This window comes from Acromyrmex echinatior, unplaced genomic scaffold (assembly GCF_024713525.1).
Source record: "Acromyrmex echinatior isolate Ae372 unplaced genomic scaffold, ASM2471352v2 Scaffold38, whole genome shotgun sequence".
NCBI lineage: Eukaryota > Metazoa > Arthropoda > Insecta > Hymenoptera > Formicidae > Acromyrmex > Acromyrmex echinatior.
Genome location: NW_028259071.1, coordinates 105,417 through 125,000, shown reverse-complemented (window position 1 = coordinate 125,000; position 19,584 = coordinate 105,417). Strand labels below are relative to the sequence as shown.

The window sequence follows — 19,584 nt, the reverse complement described above, 5'->3', positions numbered from 1 at the left end:
TTTATCAAACTGCGCACTGTTAAATGTACGTAATTTTAAGAAATACAACGTGATATTTATTAAGATGCAGAACTGTAAAAACAAAATTTTTTTTAAAAAGCAAGCTAAAGTATAAATTTCAAGCTTTAAAATGTTTTTTTCATTTTTTTTTTACTTGCGATGATTTTTTATCGAATTACAATGATTTGAATATTATTATGCAATTATAAGTTCCATGTTCGGAAACTTTTCGACGGCAATGTATATTTATGTTTTTGACGTGTCTTTTTTATTAGTACTTTTTATTAGAAATCTTTTTATTAATATTCTTTATTTCTTAAATTGCTAATTAATTTTTTATTATCAATTCAGAATGGCTTATAAAAATTATGCATTTATTCATTTTTTTTGCATTGCTTATTGTGCATATGAAGATTATTGTCAAAAAAAGTCAAGTTCAAGTGTAAGACAAAATAAGATTAAAAGTCAAGATAAGAGAATTTTGATTTTGACCTAAGAAACGAGTAAAAAACGAAGTGAGTAAGGTAATGAATAATAATTTGTGTCGAATAATCGTAAAAAGAACGTTTCAATTACATAAAGTCTTTCAACGATATTAAGATTGAATAGATAAACTTAAATATTACAGTGCAAGCACAGAAGTCAAAAGAATCAAATTAATAAATAATTAAATTAATAAATAATAAATAATTAAATAAAAATTAATAAAAAATTAAAAATTAAATTGCAGAAGCATCGCAAAGAAAGAAAAAAATCGCAATAAAAAAACTATATCAAAACACACACATGTGATTAAATATAAATAGAAAAGTTATAACAATAAAATATTGTAAAATATCGTCTTGAAGTCAAAATTAGAGTATAAAATTGTATAATTAACAGTTAAAAACCGTCTAAAGATTTTTTTGTTTGAAATCGAATTTTTTATAGAAACTCTGAAATTCTCTCTATCTATTTTTTTTCCATCGACATACCTAGCTATTAACGTCAAAATTTCTTGTTCCTCTCTTGCCATCAAAGATTCATTATGTTATCGACATTCGTACATTGACGTGGCAATCGAACGATGAATTAAGGATTTGACAAGCTTTAACAAGAGCTGACATTTCACGATAGCTGTATGCAATGCTTACATTCTTGTGAAATTGCTTGTTATCAGTAGTAACTAGCAATACTCTCTGTCAAAATCGTCTCTCGATATATTGTAACATTGAAGTCCAATAATAACGAATCGTGAATCATCATTTTTATAGTTATCAAAACCAATACGACAAAGAACCACCTTTCAATTTCTCGATTTCATAAAATAATATCCCTATCAACGTTTTTAGATTTATGTAATGTTGCCAATTACGCGCAAAATCAAAATTGATGTTGGAGAAGCAAAGTTATTGCTGGTGATGTTAATGGCGATTCATGTTGTCGCCGAACCTTGCATTTTCACATCGCCATTGACGCTACAATTGTTACTGGAATATGCGGAATGGCGATCTTGGGACCAAGTTGTGGTCTTCGATAATATCAGTCCATTTAGTAAGTGTTTTCAAATTAGTTAAATTGAAAAGAAGAAGAACAATTCCTTGTAAATTTCCCGCATCTTTCATTGCAAATAATATATATTAAATATATCTATCTATGTTATTTATATTGAGTATTTCATTTCATATAAAATATAATGTATTAAATACGTAATTAAAGCAATGGATGTAAAATATTCATATATCGAAATACTTATGTAATATAGCAGATATATTGTGAATATTTAAATGCATGCAAATATACAATATTTCACAATTCGTGATCGATTTTAATAACATATTTCTGACTTAAAAATAAGACAAAAATTCTAATACCAAAATGTATTAAAATTTCGATCACGAATTATGAAATACCTTATATTTTCATTGTGAGACATCCTGTATATTAAACATGTAATTGATATATATTTAACAAAATGTAATATGTTATGAAATGGCGTATCATAATAGCATCATATAACATTGAAAAAAATCATATGTTTTGATGTGCGTTTCTACATACACACACACACACACATACGCGCGCGCGCGCGCGTGCGCAGTTATTATTTGAATCTATAAGAACAAACAAATTTAATAATATTAAAGTATCATATTAGACTACAATGTGAATACACAACAGTCAAGAAATAAAGACTTATTTCGGTCAAGCTTGAAAATGCTGTTCGAAACAATTTCGTAATCAAAACAAATTTAAGTTAAATAGTAAAAAATAATTTAAATTAAATTAAATAGTAAGCCAAAGGTAAGTTTTTATTTTATAACATATTTTAATTTTTATACAGTTGAATGTAATTGCTTTAATTAATACATATCTGATTTTTGTATAGGTTATAAAACGTATACTTTAAATGCGTATTTGCATTATTAAAGATATATAATTTATTTTAAATAGATACGTATTGAATATATAATGTCGTATGAATTTGGTATGGTAATGTAAATTATCCTAGGTAACAAAGTATCGTCTATTTAATATCATTAATTAATCATTTTTATGACGAATGTGACATTTAAACTGACATCCAAACACATAAAAATGATGTGGATTTGTCACAGGTATGTCATAAGTCAAAAATATTTTTTCGTGTTATTGACGGTAGCAAGGTGTCGTCCATTTGACATTTAATTAATTATTCTGATGACGAATCTAGGTATACGGTTCCTGAGAAATAAAAATTACAAATTTGCTGGTGTTGAAGTTATAAATATTCTAAATTAAAGCAAATTCAATTATTTTTGTAATTTCGAGTACATTTTAAGAACCATAATAAGCTCCTGGATGGTATGTCTAAACATAGTAAAAATGATGTGAATTCTTATATTTCTTAACATTCACACAACGTCATAAACTGACATCAAAAATATATTATTATTTTCGTATTATTAATGGAATAAATGTATGACATTATTAATTGATCACTAATAATGTTACTAATACGTTGACAATTGGCCATTTATTCGACGTCATTAAGTATGACATTGTAAAGACGTCATAAACAAATGTCGTCGTTAATTGGTCAAAAAAATGACATCATTATTACATCTTAAATAGATTACATAACGTCAATAATTTAAAATGACTATCGACGTTAAAATAACGACAGCTTACCTGGGACGTATATATAGATCAGACATTCATTGGTATTAAACATGTATTTAATATATGATTCACACGTATTGCTACGTATCTATTATACATATAACATTTGAAATTTCATGTATCTACTACTTATTTGAAATCTAAAATGCTATGCCGGTCACTATCGAATTTTTTTTTTCTAGCTAATTAAAGCGAATTTATAATAGCGCTTCTTTTATCTCGTAAATTAATATATTTTATAATTTTGCTAATATACACACAATAAAAAAAAAGTTTCAACTCAAAAAATTAATTTATAAAAGAATTTTTAAAGAAAATGTAAACAAAAAGATACTCTGACAAAATTCCCGTTACATTAAAAAATAATTTATAAGAAATGCACTGGAATTATAAACTTTAATCGAACATAGAGTATACATTTATTGTATATTTACTAAATGTACATTTACTAAAATGAATGCAGGTTGTGCTCTTAATTATGCCCGGCCGTTGATTAAATGCTTCGGTGAAAAAGGCATCAGTGTGTCTCTACAATCAGCAACGAACCCGAACGTACCGGATGCTCTTACGATTAGAACACATCGCGTCGGCTCAATCGTCCTCTTGGATGGACTCAATCTAACATCACCTGATAATATTATCCAAGTGGTATGATTTTAATGTCTGTTAATTTCTGAGAAAAGAAATATAAAATTAAAAATTTAAATTAAATTAATATGTAGAGATAAAAAAGGTTAATAAGAGGCAATATAAAAAATAAAGCCAACAAGAAGAGATATTCACAAAATAATAAACTGAATTAATGTAAAGAAAACGCATAGTTGCTTATTACAAAAATTATGTAGTTGCATTAATTATATTATAAAATGCATAATTTTTTAAGTAAGCAATTGTTTTTTTTTTTATACTAATTGATTCAATTCATTATTGCATAAAAGTATTAAGGTACGATTATCAAACAATTTATAGTTTATGAGATATTTAATATATATATATATATATATATATATATATATATGTCAATATATATATATATGTCAATATATATATATATATATATATATATGTCAGAATAAAATATAAAATAATTCAAAACCTATCTCAATTTTTCCATATCTCTATCTTAATACTTTTACATGTAGAATAATTAGAGAAATTATATTATGTAAATAATATTATATAATTTCATCTAAAAAAGTGGAGTGAGTTCATATCTAAGGATGACGCCTCCATCTAAAAAAAAACAATGTAAAATATATTCCCTAAATTGTTCCACTTTTATTTGAAACATTTTTACATATTATCAAAAATAAGTAAACTATTCAAGGTCTTGAAATCAAGCGGATTATCTTATATAATGTTTTTTAATTTTCTAAATACTGTAAAAAAATATATCGCGTGTCGTTACAAAGAAGTGTCTCACGGGAATTCTTATTTTCCTAATTCATAATAGACTTCAGCGATACCGTAATAGACTTCAGTATACCGTATAAAGATAACAAGATCGATAATCATAGATCGTATCTCTACTTATCATAAAAGAAAATTAATCAATTCTTTCTTTTTTCTTTTTTATTATAATAATCACTTTGCGAATAATAATCAATAATCATTTATTGTTTTTATTTTCTTTCTTTTAATTATTTGTACATACAGTAGTAATACACAATTTTTCTGCCAAAAATCAATTGCAAATTTTATTAAAAATGTGATTTCTTCCGCATACTTTCGGCACACTCACATGACTTATTTTTTAAATTAAATAAATCTTAAAAGTATATTTTAAAGCTTACATACATGAAAAAAATAATTTCGGTTGATTAACAAAATACTTTGTTTATGCAAATTTGATGGAAGCAAACAGAATTTCTGGTTAAAATGAATATTTCGACAGGCCTCTCAGAAATTCTTGTTCAACTATTACATCTCCTGGCTCATGGTGACCACAAGAAGAAATGATTTCACCATCGACACCGTCCTTCGAGATCTAAATGTCGGTATCGACAGCGACGTGATCGTAGCTACTTCGCCTCTACAGAATGACGGTGCCGCTTGGATATATGCTCAAAAATATCGAGATAAGTAAGGTTGCGCAACTTGAGAATGGCATGAAAACGTTATTATTATCATAACCGTACATACTTTAAAGGATAGAAGAAAAACTTATTCAAAGAATTGATAAAATAAGACGTTTAACAAAAATTAATAAAATAAAATGTTTGTTTTTTATATTATACATGATGCTTAAAAAGACCATTTATCTTAACATATAGAAAGTTCCATTAATTTGAATACGTTATCCTACTAATGAACTTGACAAATATAAAGCTTCTTATTTTGATTCGTTGAACAGAAATAGAGATGTAAAATAGAAATACAAAGATAAAAAAATAAAAATTAAAATGAAAAAATGAAATATTTTTATAAAATTGCGCGTTGTTTAATTTCTATATTATCAAGATTACATAGATGGTTGCCACCTTTTTAGGTTTTCGATGAGAAACTTTAGACTTTTTGAAGTCTAGCTTTTCTAAATCATACAAAATTTTGGTGATCTTTTATTAAGTGTACTCGTCAATTTTCTTGCTGTTTTTAGAATAATAGTACTGAAAATACAAGGAAGAAGAAAGATTTGATGACTTCTTTTTAAGGAACGCACTACAATACATATAGTCATAATAATCGATCTCCGGAAGAGTCATGCTTAATGATCTTTTTTACAGGCTTTTTACAATAAACCATTATCTAAGCTTTAAATCGTGAGCTATTGATTATTCTTCTCACTATGATTGGTTGATTTTTATGGTTTATGAATTTGAAAATTTAGATAATGGCTTATTGTAGAAAGCCTCTTAGAAAAAGCTCTACAAGAAAGTTTGATTTTAATAGTAGACAACTTTAAAAGTAGTTGTCGATCTCTGACAGAATAATAGTTATGAATCTTTGGTTGAAAAAAGTTATCAGTTTCCAGAACGCTAGTCGAAGAGTGGCAACCGTGATAAAGATAATAATAATCTAAATTAGATACAGAAATAGGGAGTCTTTTTCAAGACTCTCTCAAGTAGAGTCTTTTTCCACAGAATTTGTCAGTCCCTTCAGCAATATGGCGATCGCTTTGAATTCACGGGACCGCCGCCGGAACGACGTAACGTCGAAAATGTCACGACCAATTTGAGCTATATCACTGAGGAGAATCGCACAGTGTCGTTCTATTTGATGCACACCTACAAAATACGTCACTCCGACAATACGAGTCTAATTGTCCGCTATCTCGGTTTCTGGAATCCAGAATCTCACACTCTCAAACTGCCGATGAGCGTGAAACTCAGAAGCGATTTCAATGGTCTTCCCATTGTCTTTGGAGTATTGAACGGAACCAGCGATGGGCAGACAGACGTTATCGAATCAGAGGCCACTGCCAACGATATCGCACCCCTTTTGGACTTTGCTACCATTGTCACCCATAGCGTGAATGCCAGGTTAAAAATCATCCTCTGTATCAAATTTAATTGGATGCATTTAATATGACATTAAAGTTACATACACAAATTGACGTAAAAATAATATCATTAATGCAGCAACTTATTTTGTAAAATGATAAATATTCAATTACGAATGTCTTGACAACGCCAATCAACAATTCATGTATATTATAAAGTATGTTCCTTAATCCTTGAGAAAATTACTTCAAAAATTAGATTTCTCAGAATACACACATACGCATGTTACATATAAAATAATAGAAATTCTACAAAAATGTTTTCACAAAGAATAAAATAAATCTTTGGAAAGAAATAAAAATAAAATGAATCCTGAAAAATGTATTACAAAGAAAAATCTAGAAATGAATATTATTTTGAATTTTTAGCATCGAGCTGGTGCCGCACGAAAAGCTAGGTACGTTAGCTAATAAAGAATGGAGTCATCTTCTCGGTGATGTTGTAACTGGCACCGTCGACATCGGTTTAGGATATATAACGGCGAACGACGAAGAGCGTTGGACGGAAATGACATTTAGTCATCCTTTGATACGTTACATGTCGGTATAAAAATATTTTAATAAAAATATTTTAATAAATATAAATTCAAAGAAGTGAATATTAATGAGCAAACGAGTAATGTAAACTTCATTATTTTATTATTGTACTTTAAACTAAATATTCTATTTATAACTTAATATACTTCATATTTGTTTCCATTCATGCTAATATATTCTTCTGCTATTATGATTAGGAGATACTATTAGGTGTTGGAATTAATTCGTAGCGTTTTTTAATGAAAGAATGTTATTTATTTCACATGAGCATTAAAAAATACATTAATGAAAGTACTTCCCATCACTTGTAAAACGCTACGAATTAATTCCAACACCTAATAATTTGTGCAAATTATACATTCCGCATAAATCATATCATTAAATCAGTATTAATATATTATATATTATGAGATAAAATATAAAATAGTTTGCTTTAAATGTAAATACTAAAAATTTACGTTTGCATTTTACGTTATTTAAATTAAAAATATTTTATAGTTTATTAAAAATATTTTAAGTTTAAAGTAATATTTTGAACATTCAAGATCAGTTTTCCAAAATCGATATCTGTGTTTTTGTTTGAATAGTGTGAAATGAAAAAAACGTAATACAGAAAATTAAAATGTTTGAGAAAGAGTACAAAAAATTCTTTTAATTATTTAAAATTTTATAAATATGACTATTTTTTCTTCTACATAATAATATAAGATAATATTTTACGCAGGAGAAATATTTATTATCATCCGTTGGAGACCGGCACGATGAGGGATATATTTTTGCAACCGTTCGATAATCGATTACTCGGCTGCGTCGCTGGGACATATCTCATCATGTTTATCGCGATGGCGACAGTTATTTATGCTGCTAAAACAATGTTACATGATGAAGATGAAAAACACGTCGAGATCGGGGAATCTGCACTTTGGTGCTTGAGTATTATGTGCATGCAAGGTTTATTTTTTTTGTAGCTAGGCTATTATAACAATAAATTATCATTTCGCATTGTTATCATCTCTCTTTTATATATAACATTAATTTAAATAATACATAATAATACGTAATTACAGATTCAAGAATGTGGACAAAGCACGTAATTAATAACCTCATAAAATTTCAATGGGCGCAAAAATTATAGTATTTCTACATTTTTATTCATTTATTATTACCGACAGTTATAATCACTCATTATTGAACTCTCATGTTATGTATTAAATAATAAATATTAAATATGTATATGTATATGTATAAAATACACACACACACAACCCGGGAAAAAATGTTTCATATGTAATTATATATAATTATATATACTTACATATATATAATTAGAGAGATATAATTATATAAAAATTGACATATTTTATATACAATGACATATAATTATATATAAAATATGTCCACTTATATATAAATTTTTTCCGAGAACATACTCTCTAATTTTAATGATTATGTTTCATTTGTTTTGTGTAATATATATGTGCATGTAGGTCCATATTTTTATCGACAAATATGCTAATAAAATTTTACATGTTTTTATGCAGAAATTTTATAATACATATACATAAACTGAACTAAATGCTAAATGCTAAATTTTAACGCTACATCATAAAAGTGTAAATACAGATCGTAATTTATATGTTTGTAATGTAATTTCTATTAAATTAATATTAAGTAATATTATTTTTATTATACAATATTTTACTTACCGTAAAAAAAATATTTTTTTGTTACTGAGAAACGCATTTTTTTTATGCCTCGATCATCAAAATGTCTAGTCTCGGCTTTGCGTAATTATGTGCGTAATGTGTATAAAATTTATTACTCATACATTTAAACATCTGGAATTTGTAGGATCACCCTGGACACCTCGAAGCCCATCAGGAAAGACTCTATTGTTATCCAGTTTAATATTCTCTCTCGTGATGTATAATGCCTATGCTGGCTTCATCACATCCATACTATCGGTGCAGGCAACTGGAATTAAATCGATCACCGATCTTCTCTTTAATAATTTCAAGCTAGGATACAGTGCCGCCGACGATACATACATAAGAGTACTATCAATGTTATTTATATTACCATTATTTTTCTTATTGCGTTTTGTTATATAAACCTTCTTTGATACTATTTTGTTATGTATCTACTACATAGATATTACATAAAAGTACTACAAAAATAAATACTAATAACTTTTTAAATTAACATACCCACATTAAAGAATCTAACAATAACAAGCAAACGTATATGAGTTTTATGATTATTTCAGACAGTTATATGTAGTTATTTAATTGTTGTTTGCTGGAGTTATTTAGTGCTACCATATTATCTTTCAGAATGCGAACGACAGCAATCTTCGTCAGTTGTACATAAAAGCGTTTAACAATCGCGAATCTCGTCTGGAGACGAGGACCGGCCTTATGAAAGCTGTCAAAGAAAGGTACGGATTCTTCGTCAGCGCTACTCTTGCTCGGCGAGCCCTCAAAACAACCTTCATACAGGAACGATGCACCTTGAAAGAGTTGATGCTTCCACAAACACTTACAGTCGTCGCTCTTCCTATGGCTAAAAGTTGTCCGTATAGGAAAATCATTAATCTCAAGTATGCAAAATTGTCGAATTTACGTAACACATTAGCATGAAATTAACATTAGTATAAAATTAAAACTAATATTATAATTAACAGTAAAATTCTACTATATACATCAATGTGAATAATTAGAATCATTAATGTCCATTTCTATCAATGTAGTTCAACTTTAATTTCGGTATAACTTCTTCGGTATTCTTCATCTTTTTCTAATTCTTATAGAACTAGAAAAAGATAAAGAGTAAATTAAATCGAAATTAAAGTTAATTTACATTTAGTAAAAATAAGCATTCGAAAAAGATCAAGAGTTAGAGTTGAATCAAAATTATAAAATTAAATTATCTTGATAAAAATGGGCATTTAAAAGTAAACAGCAACAATGAACAGCTTCCTAATATTTTTAAACTAATTGGTCAATGAAGCCAATCGTCGAAATTATAAAATACTATAACATATTTTATCGCAATTAGATCGCTCTAAAAACGATTAATGATGTCACATATTATACTTTCTGATCAGAACAGGTTCATTAATGCGATTTCATTAATCATTCTCAGAGCAATTAAACTCGCTACGATTTATAACATATTCTGTAATACATTAATATATTAACATATTATAGAATATATTATTAATGTATTATAAAAATATATATTAAAAAAAATATGTTTAGAGAAAATAATTTTTTAACGCGCGTCAGTTAATAAATTGGCATCTCGTTTGTAATTTGTATAATTTTATTTGCAGTATATTGCGAATCTACGAACGCGGCGTTCTGGACAAGATACAGGAACGGATGCTGCCGACGATGCCGCGATGCGCAGCGTCGGCAGACTTTCATAGCGCGAGGCTCGCCGATGTCTACTCCGCTTTCTTCCTGCTGGTAGCAGGTATGGTTATTGCGATTTCTATTGGCATCTTCGAAAGAATATGGAATAAGCGGAAGCAGATGCAGGAAACCGTTGTGCGCGGTATACGTAAGCACAATCTGATATCACACCTCCATTTTCATCATCATCACAATGGTAGTCACAATCGCCCCAACGACCATCCTCATCTCGTTGCTGCTTCAACTGGCAAGTTACGCGGCTATGATCTCCCTTATATGACCATGTTACAAGATCATGCTCGTCAAGTGCAGTCGTTTGTCGGTTTTCAAGAACGTGACGTTTCTCCAGAAGAACCGAGAGATTTGAAGTCTTTGAAAGTACGGCGGAGATCAGCAGGTCCTAAAAGAGCATCCTGGTCTTCTTTCTCGAGCTTGTCCAAGAGGAAGATGAAATCAACCAAAAGAATCCCATCGAACATGGAAAACATTCGAGTCTTTCCGTTTCACAATTAAAACTCGTTTTGTTGACTCAAACATTTTTTCAGTGTGATGCTATTTAATTGTAAAAATATTTTGGATAACTACGACAATGTATTAGGAAGAATTCATATCTTGACAGAAAAGCAGAAAAGCAGACGCCAATCAGAATTCGCGCTCGTAATCGACAATTTCTGCTTTCTGGCAGTTTCTGCTTTTCTGCGAGTCAGCGCGAATTCTGATTAGAGTTTGCTTTTCTGCTTTCTGTTTTTTCTGTCAAGGTGTCATTTTTAGACAATTCTACATTTCGCAATATATATCGTATTGTGCATTCTTGCAGTCTTAAGTTTAGTTAAATATTTGTTTTTATTCAAATCATAAAATTATTATATTATATCAAATAGCAACATATTAAGTATATATTATTTGATAGATAATATTTTTTATATAATTAAAAATAAAACATAAATAAGAAAAAGCATTGTATACCACCTCTAATAACTTTTGTTCAAATTTTAATTAAAAATAGATGATATAAATAGTCACTCAAAATTATTATACATATTCGGCTAGAAGCTTCACACGAGCACCGAAAATCGTAGGTACTTGTCGCTTGTATATGTTGCTTATACCTCTGCAATCTCGTAAACTACTAATCTCGTTTCTACGGTATAAATACAAAGTTTTTATTTCTTCAGAGTATCATAAATTATAATTTATAAATTATTCATTTATATTGCATAAGTCATTATAGATCAGCATTAGTTAATCGATTTTATGATACAAGATCAAATCTTGCTGTGAATGTTATCATGTGAGAAGTAACATGTTTTCAATTCATATCATTTAAAATTTAAATCATCTAATTAAATCTAACATAAATTAGAAGATGATAAGATAAAAGATGAAAAGATAAATTTCAAATTGAATGTATGCTGATATTATACCTGCAGAGAATATCTTCAAGATTAGGAATGTGTTCGTCATCCTCACACCAATCCTTCCAATTTCTGTATAACTGCAGTTCTTGTATCTCATCGAGGAAGTTGTGACACATATTTCTCAAACTAATCAAAATAATTAATTGTTTATAAGCTAATCACTCATTTATTTTTATGATAAATTGAAAGAGATTTTCATAATTAATTGTCGCAAAATTGAGATTGATAGTAATAAATGACTTGCGTGCTATGAATAAAACCGCTCTTATATTATAACTTATAAATTATATTATAACTTTCACATTTTACATAAAAATTTAATTAATTGTTTCGCTATATTTAAAAAAAAACTATAATGTAAGCTTTTCTATAAAAATCTTACTTTTTTTCCCACAACCCATTGGCGGATGAAATGACGAGCTTATCACCTGGTAACGGGTCAGAGATAAATTTTTTGCCATCAATTTCACGTAAACCATAGCTATAAATATCATGATCGTTGCATCAATGAAGAAGTGTGCTATAAAATTATGTAGCAAAAAAAGAAACTGTTTACTGTTGAAAAGAATAATCGCAGATAGTTCTCAAAAGGAGCACTGTCTCCGTTTCATTTAGCCAGTCATCAGGCATCATTATATCATGGACTTCCAGCAGAGTTTGATTAATCTGAGAAAAAATTACGGGATAAAAATACATTTAGCAAAAAAATGGATAAAAATTTATATGAATATATATTATACATATTACATTTTATTTTAATATAATGAGGAGATATAAAACGTATTATTTATATATATATATATATATATATATATATAAAATAATAATAATAAATTTATGTATGATTTATATATTTAATTATTATACAAGTGATATTGTATCAAAAATACAAGCCTTCTCAGCGATGGCCATGCACATGGCGCATTTGACACACGCGGAGGACAAGTCAACATGTATCGTGTCGCATGCATCTGCAATGCAGGTCCCATACGAGATTATCCGAACTACCCCAAAACCGGTAGCCCTGCAGTCGCAATAGGGATCAACGGTAATATTTGTATCCGTCAAAGGGTTATAATGAACGGTGGTGGCACAGACACATTCGTCATCGCTCCGATGAGTGCGCGTCTTGCTGCGCTTGCTAAAGATACAGCCATTCGAGGTAAATGCGAGTGACAGCAGAATCAGCAGTGTCGCTTTCGCGGGCATTGTCCTAATTCCGTCATGTCTTTTCTGAGAGGACGGACTCAGAACAAATGGTTAAATGCACTACAAACGAAACGGAGCGGAAAAATAAAATCTATATTCATCTATTTCAAGTAATTGACAATTAAATTAGCAATTCTGATGCGTTACATGTATCATTCACGGACAGCTGAAGCACGAAACATATAATTTTTTAATAAAAAAAAGTCGTAATGGAATTCCACCATAAAAAAAATATAAACAAGAAAATAAAATCTCAATTGCTTCATGTAATTAGCTATTTTGATACATATATTAAGAATCTGCAAAATACACATATAGGCAGCTGAAATACGGAAACATATAATTTTTCAATAAAAAATACGCTGTAAAAAAAATTAAATTTCTTACAGGAAATCTAAAAATAATACTCTCTGCAAAAAAAATTGTTTTGCAAAGAATATTTAAAAATAATTAACACAAATAATTTCTCTCTCCTGAATTTAATTTTATTAAACTCAACACTGAGATAAATATCATATATAATTCCTTTACTGTGGAAATATCTTTTTTTACATTTATATATTACAAACAATAAATAATGTAATTGCTAAATAAAATCAGTTAATTACACAGTAAGAAAGAAGGTGCCTATATACGCTTTAAAAAAATGCGTCCAATGTACAAATCTAAATGTGAATAAAAAAATACAACTATTAAATTAATCATTAATTATCATCATAATTAAATATTAAATTAATTTTGTTTAATGCCGAAAAAAGATTAAGAACAATGTATATTAGAAATTTTATCCTAAAGCAATCCTGCCGGTCGAGTTAAATTAATCGAAATTTTGCTCAGAATCACCCAAACTTTTACCAAAGTAAATTAATTTTAATCTTAGTTTAACTTTTTGTCTTTTTCTAATTATAAAAATTAAAAAAGATGAAGAGTAAATTCAACCAAGATCAAAGTTAATCTACAGTAGTAGAAATGGACAATAAAGGAGCTTGTGAGAAAATTTTTAATGCGCGGCAGTATTTAAACAAGAGCAGTGCAGCCAATACGAAACCAGCAGCAGAGCAGTGCCGTTAACGCATCAAAAATCAAAACGACTAACCTCGTAATTGTTCATCATAACCTCCTTGGTATTTATGTATCCTCCGCATTACGAGAGAGTTGCAAAGAAATTATCTTGACGCAACAACGATGCTGGCACGTCGGTTACTGTGTAGGAAGCAATTGTGGCATGCCTCGTGCGTCTGCATGCCTGTCCGTCATACGCAAAACCAACGCGTCAACCAACATGCATTGGACATGCTTAACCTCGAAATTCGGCTGCCGGCCCACCTCAAGAAGCAGCCGCAACGCAAGCCGTTCGCCAAGAATCTGTTCCTCGCCGCGTTCGATCACGAATTCATGTACTATCCCGAGCCGCAAACCAAAGAAAGGCATCAGCGTTTCTTCGAATGGCTCCAGCCCATCGAGAAGTATATGTCGGAGTGTCTGGAGGATCCGCAAAGCGTCCAGAAGGAAGACATTCTGGCTCATCTAAAAGAATTAGGTGTCTTTCGGGCGTGCGTGGATGAGCAGCACCTCGGGCTGAACCTGAACCACTCAGAGTCGGCCAAGCTGGTGGAGGTACTCAGCTGCTTCCCTTGGTTGGGACATTATATGATCAAGAACTACATTGTGCCCGTTCAAATCATCTCTACACTGGCCTCAGAAGAGCAGAAAGCCAAGTATCTACCACGGATAGCGGCTGGAGAGCTCATTCCCACGGTGTGCTTCACTGAACCTGGAAGCGGAATAAATACATTTAACATCATCAGTACGGCTATAAACTCGGAAAGTGACTGGTCATTAAGTGGCGAGAAGACGTTTGTAGTCAACGGGCACGACGCCAATCTATTTCTCGTCTTCTGTCACTGTGGCCATTGCCGTACGATCAGTAATACTGAGGATTTTCTATCTATACTTCTAGTGGAACGTGATTTCGGAGGTGTTACAATAAAGGATGTTAAGAATCTTGTTGGCCTTCGAAACAGTCCGGTCAGTACAGTTATTTTTAAAGATACCAAAGTTCCAAAGGAGAATCTTCTGGGTGATCTGAAAATTGGATCGAGTATACTAGTAGACATACTCTCTCCTGGAAACAGGAACCTTGCTCCGCAAGCGATAGGTACATTGAAGACATTTACGAAAATGTTGACGAGGCACATATTGCAAAGGAAACATTTAGATAAAAACATGCACGAGTATGAAAGCGTTCAAGAAATAATAGGTAAAATAGCGAGTACTTTATATGGCATGGAGAGTATGTTGTATTATACCACTGGCATAATGGACACATTTGAGAGTCAGGATTGCACGCTCGAGAAAGCCATGGTGGAGATGTATTGTACTAGCGAGTGCGTCGCACGTATTTATGAAGGCCTGCAACTTATTGGATCGCAGAGTTACCTGAGAGAGAATTCTTACATACGAATCTTCGAAGATGCATTGTCGTATATCCTGTTTGATGGATATAATATCGATTGCAACATATATATAGCTCTAATTGGTTTACAACACACAGGCAAAAATCTACGTAATCACATATTTAAGTTACGAAATCCTTATATCTTTCCTGAGTATATATTTAAGTGGATCATGGGTAAGGAATATCGAGTAGAACTTAAACTTGCTGACCATTTGCATCCATCTTTCATATTAGGTAGCATACAATTGGAGAAGTGTATCACCAAATTGCAGACCGTCTCGATACTACTGTTAGAACGCCATGGCACAAATATATCCGAACGACAAATGGAACTGCGTCGAGTTGGTGAATTAGCAACGAGGATATTCGCACTGATTGCTATTCTTTCGCGTGCTTCCAGGGCATATTGCATCGGCTTGAGAAATCACAATCAGGATAAGCACCTGGCCGACAGTTTTGCAATTCTCTCCATAAACAGAGTGGAGACTCTTGCACAGGAAATTGTATCAGGAGAGTGGAACAATGGTGATAGGTTCAACAAAGAAGTTGCCGAACTTATGTACAATAAAAAAGATTATTTCGCTGAACATCCGTTAAATAGAACCTATTAAATATTTGATAAATTTAGTTTATACACCATACATATATGTGTATATATAATAGAAAGGAAGATAAAACAAATTAATTCTTAAAACACATTTGCTTAATGTGATCACTGTATTTAAGTAGCACTCACTAGTTGTACGTTTTTGAATCTAAGATATTGATTTATCTGTAAATTAGTTTCAATCAATTTACTGTTTTTTTATTATATAATTAAGATAATCATTGTAAGTAAACTGTAAAAATGTACAATACATATGAATTCGCTCCAAGAAGGAATACACATCGTTTTCCATCGAGGTTTCTGTATTTATATGTCGGTAGCAATTGTACAGTTGTATCTTACACTGTACTTATATATATATATATATATACTAAGACGATTTCGAGATGAAAAGTAAAATAAATGCTCTTACTCTAAACTCTCTTCTATCAGACATTCCTAAAATCTTTCTTTTTCAATTGCGAATCACATGTCGCTTAATGTAGCTTGAGATACATATCTCTGCAATGTCTTTACTATTATCAACCATCGCGCGCTACATAGGACTTTTGATGTGTACATGAAGAAGTGGACGGTATTCTTCTACAGACGTAACATGACTAGTCGTCCTAGATGTGTAAATATGAAATTCTATATAGTATAGGATCACTGGAAGAACCTTAGCTTCACTCATAACTTTTCTTATTAATATTTTACAACTATAGTCTTTCAGCTTGAACAACGACATGCTCTTCTCGATATGAATCGGTCGCAGACCAACAGCTTCTAACGCAAGTGTATATTAAAACAGTGCCGAACTCGATCTGGAAATTCCGATCGCTTCTTGGATTTAATATTAACTTTGGTATGATCGTCGGTAAAATTTGCAGCTCAAAAGTCATCTCGTCGCCGCAATGCCGACATTTACCGATACAACCACTTAGCGGATATAACAATAATGGTGTAGAATTGTCCCTTGAATAGCTGAAAAATAAAAGTCATCATATACCTATATAAAAATAAAATAAATAAATAAAAATATATGCATATATTATACATTTTACACACACAAATATATATAAAATGGAGAATAAAACATCGTTAAAGATTTTACCGTAACAGCTGTCCAGGATTTCTCTGTATTCTGCAAAGGAAATTGTGGAACATCTCATCACCGTGTTTAGGAATGCTTTTCTCATACTTTTCCACGTCTGTTTCGATGGTTTTAGGATTGCTGGAATCTGGCGTAAACTTAGTCGATGCATCCGGATTACTATGCTGATATTCGACCAATAAGTCTCGAACGTGTTGAGACACATCTATACTGCAATCCTCCTCGTCAACTGAGAGAAATATTTCCACGAACGAACACTTAGTTTCCGCGTTCGTGATTTGCAGTGGCAACGGAGTTACTTCGTGCAATAAACTAATTAAATCACATTGTGGTCGCGTTGGAGTGTCAATGCATACGACTTCACTCTCATCTCCATCGATTTCTGCTGAAGCTTGAGGAGAATCTAAACGACCTACAGCACCTCCGCTAACTGGAGAGTCTACGCTGGCTGGACTGAAACATTCGAAAAAGAGATATATTAGGTGTTGGAATTAATTCGTAGCGTTTTACAAGTGATGGGAAGTACTTTCATTAATGTATTTTTTAATGCTCATGTGAAATAGATAACATTCTTTCATTAAAAAACGCTACGAATTAATTCCAACACCTAATACATATAGCTACTATTATTCATAAATAAAATTTATTTTAATATACACGAACCTATTTGCATTTGGATCATCCACGCGCAGTACAGACAATTCCTCTCGTATATCCTGATCTATTTCTTTACGCAGAGAAAAGGGAAATTGTAACGGATCATTTTCTAACATGTTATTCCCATTTTGTTCCGATGCATTATCATTTACACTATCTCCCCAATCGTCTGCATCAGACAACCAAGCTGTTGTGGATGGTACATTAACGCTTCCAGAATCGGGCGTAGTCTTAGCTTCATCCTCTAGATGCTGTATTCTCAAGCATGTCCAACTTTCATTTTGATTCCAGCAATTTGAGTTAATACATGCAAATATATATAAAGTCCGATGATACTTTGAGTTATCTAATGGAGCATATAATTGGAGTGCCAAGAGTTGATATAAGCCACAGAGTCTACATTGTGGCGATGATAATGTATTCTTCCCATAACAGTTCTAGGAAATAAACATTACATATTATAATTATTACTTGTATGATTATATACATCAAGCAAAATAATGACTTATTAAATAAAATATTAATGGAATTATTTAAATTATAATTAATCTTCGAAAAATGTATATTAAATATTTTTCCATGACAGAATATTTCATATATCATATGTATAATTATTTATTCATGTACCTATATAATATTTCATGTATTTGTATAAATATCATACTTTATTAAATTTATAACATTTTCCTAAATGAATCATATCGCAAATTGACCTAATAAAATGTTAGTAATCGCGATAGAGGAAACGGCGATTCCTGGAAGGTGAGTCTATCGTTCTCTACTCACCGGATGCCCGCCGATCTTGTTCGTCGTAAAGTTGAGCAAGGACCGATGCTTGTCTGTAACGTACTCGTCCTCGTATCCCAGATATACCTTCGTACAATTGTCGCAAGCCATTTAAGTCATTCGATCGTAGCTCTACATTGGAAGACCACGGAGCGAGGACACCTGTACTCTTTCCCGTTTTACTTACGACCGGGACAGCTGACACGCATCAGTAACGCTCGACGCGTGCGCCTTTGTTGGCTCGCGCGTCTCCCTTATCGATTTTTTTGAGCCAGCAGCACTAGCAGCAGTCGGATCATCACTAGAATATTCTCGCTTCCTTATGACTTGAAAGAAACTACCGTTTTCTTATTATTGTCTTAGAACAGATATTGCGTCAATCTGGGAACCCTGGGATACACGTGCACGTGTCATAATAAAAAAAAAACCTGTTCCTCCTAGCTTTGCACCTCCTATAGTTGAAGCGAAACAGATATATTCGGATAACGAAAATAGAAAGAGAAAAGAGAAAAACGCAGTGCAGCAAGCGCAGTTCAGCAAACAAAGTACAGATCTATAGTTAGCTTTTTCTTTACATTTATATTTAACATTTCCTTTTCTTTTTTTTAAAAGAAAAAAAAGATAATTTATATACATCTTATATATATATATATATATACGAAAAGAGAATAAAGAGAATATTATACGTAAGCTTGGCATTTCTCTGCATTTGTAATATTCTCTCTCTCTCTCTCTCTCTCTCACTCGCTTGCTCGCTCACTCA

The 19,584-nt window shown here is 31.0% G+C and overlaps 4 protein-coding genes across 4 annotated transcripts; 2 read left to right on the top strand and 2 right to left on the bottom strand.

Annotated features, from left to right (window-relative positions):
• Positions 1-15: 15 nt before the first annotated feature.
• LOC105146008 (glutamate receptor ionotropic, delta-2) lies at positions 16-11,548 on the top strand. The gene is made up of 9 exons (XM_011055993.2): positions 16-1,533; positions 3,605-3,789; positions 5,036-5,223; positions 6,222-6,620; positions 7,010-7,180; positions 7,902-8,128; positions 9,029-9,231; positions 9,511-9,776; positions 10,512-11,548. Exons 1-9 carry the CDS (start codon positions 1,341-1,343, stop codon positions 11,104-11,106), a joined length of 2,427 nt encoding a protein of 808 aa, XP_011054295.1. The 5' UTR covers positions 16-1,340; the 3' UTR covers positions 11,107-11,548.
• A 48-nt stretch (positions 11,549-11,596) lies between these two features.
• On the bottom strand, positions 11,597-14,446 carry LOC105146690 (uncharacterized). The gene is made up of 6 exons (XM_087416571.1): positions 14,317-14,446; positions 12,906-13,280; positions 12,568-12,677; positions 12,394-12,492; positions 12,018-12,137; positions 11,597-11,734 (listed from the first exon to the last, which is right to left on the bottom strand). Exons 2-6 carry the CDS (start codon positions 13,218-13,220, stop codon positions 11,626-11,628), a joined length of 753 nt encoding a protein of 250 aa, XP_087272697.1. The 5' UTR covers positions 13,221-13,280; positions 14,317-14,446; the 3' UTR covers positions 11,597-11,625.
• Positions 14,406-16,556, top strand: LOC105145970 (complex I assembly factor ACAD9, mitochondrial). Its single transcript, XM_011055903.2, has one exon. The coding sequence runs from the start codon at positions 14,406-14,408 to the stop codon at positions 16,287-16,289; it is 1,884 nt and encodes a 627-aa protein (XP_011054205.1). The 3' UTR covers positions 16,290-16,556.
• Positions 16,234-19,251, bottom strand: trus (programmed cell death 2 like trus). The gene is made up of 4 exons (XM_011055915.2): positions 18,822-19,251; positions 18,042-18,472; positions 17,379-17,831; positions 16,234-17,248 (listed from the first exon to the last, which is right to left on the bottom strand). The coding sequence occupies exons 1-4, from the start codon at positions 18,930-18,932 to the stop codon at positions 16,984-16,986; spliced, it is 1,260 nt and encodes a 419-aa protein (XP_011054217.1). The 5' UTR covers positions 18,933-19,251; the 3' UTR covers positions 16,234-16,983.
• Positions 19,252-19,584: the final 333 nt, after the last annotated feature.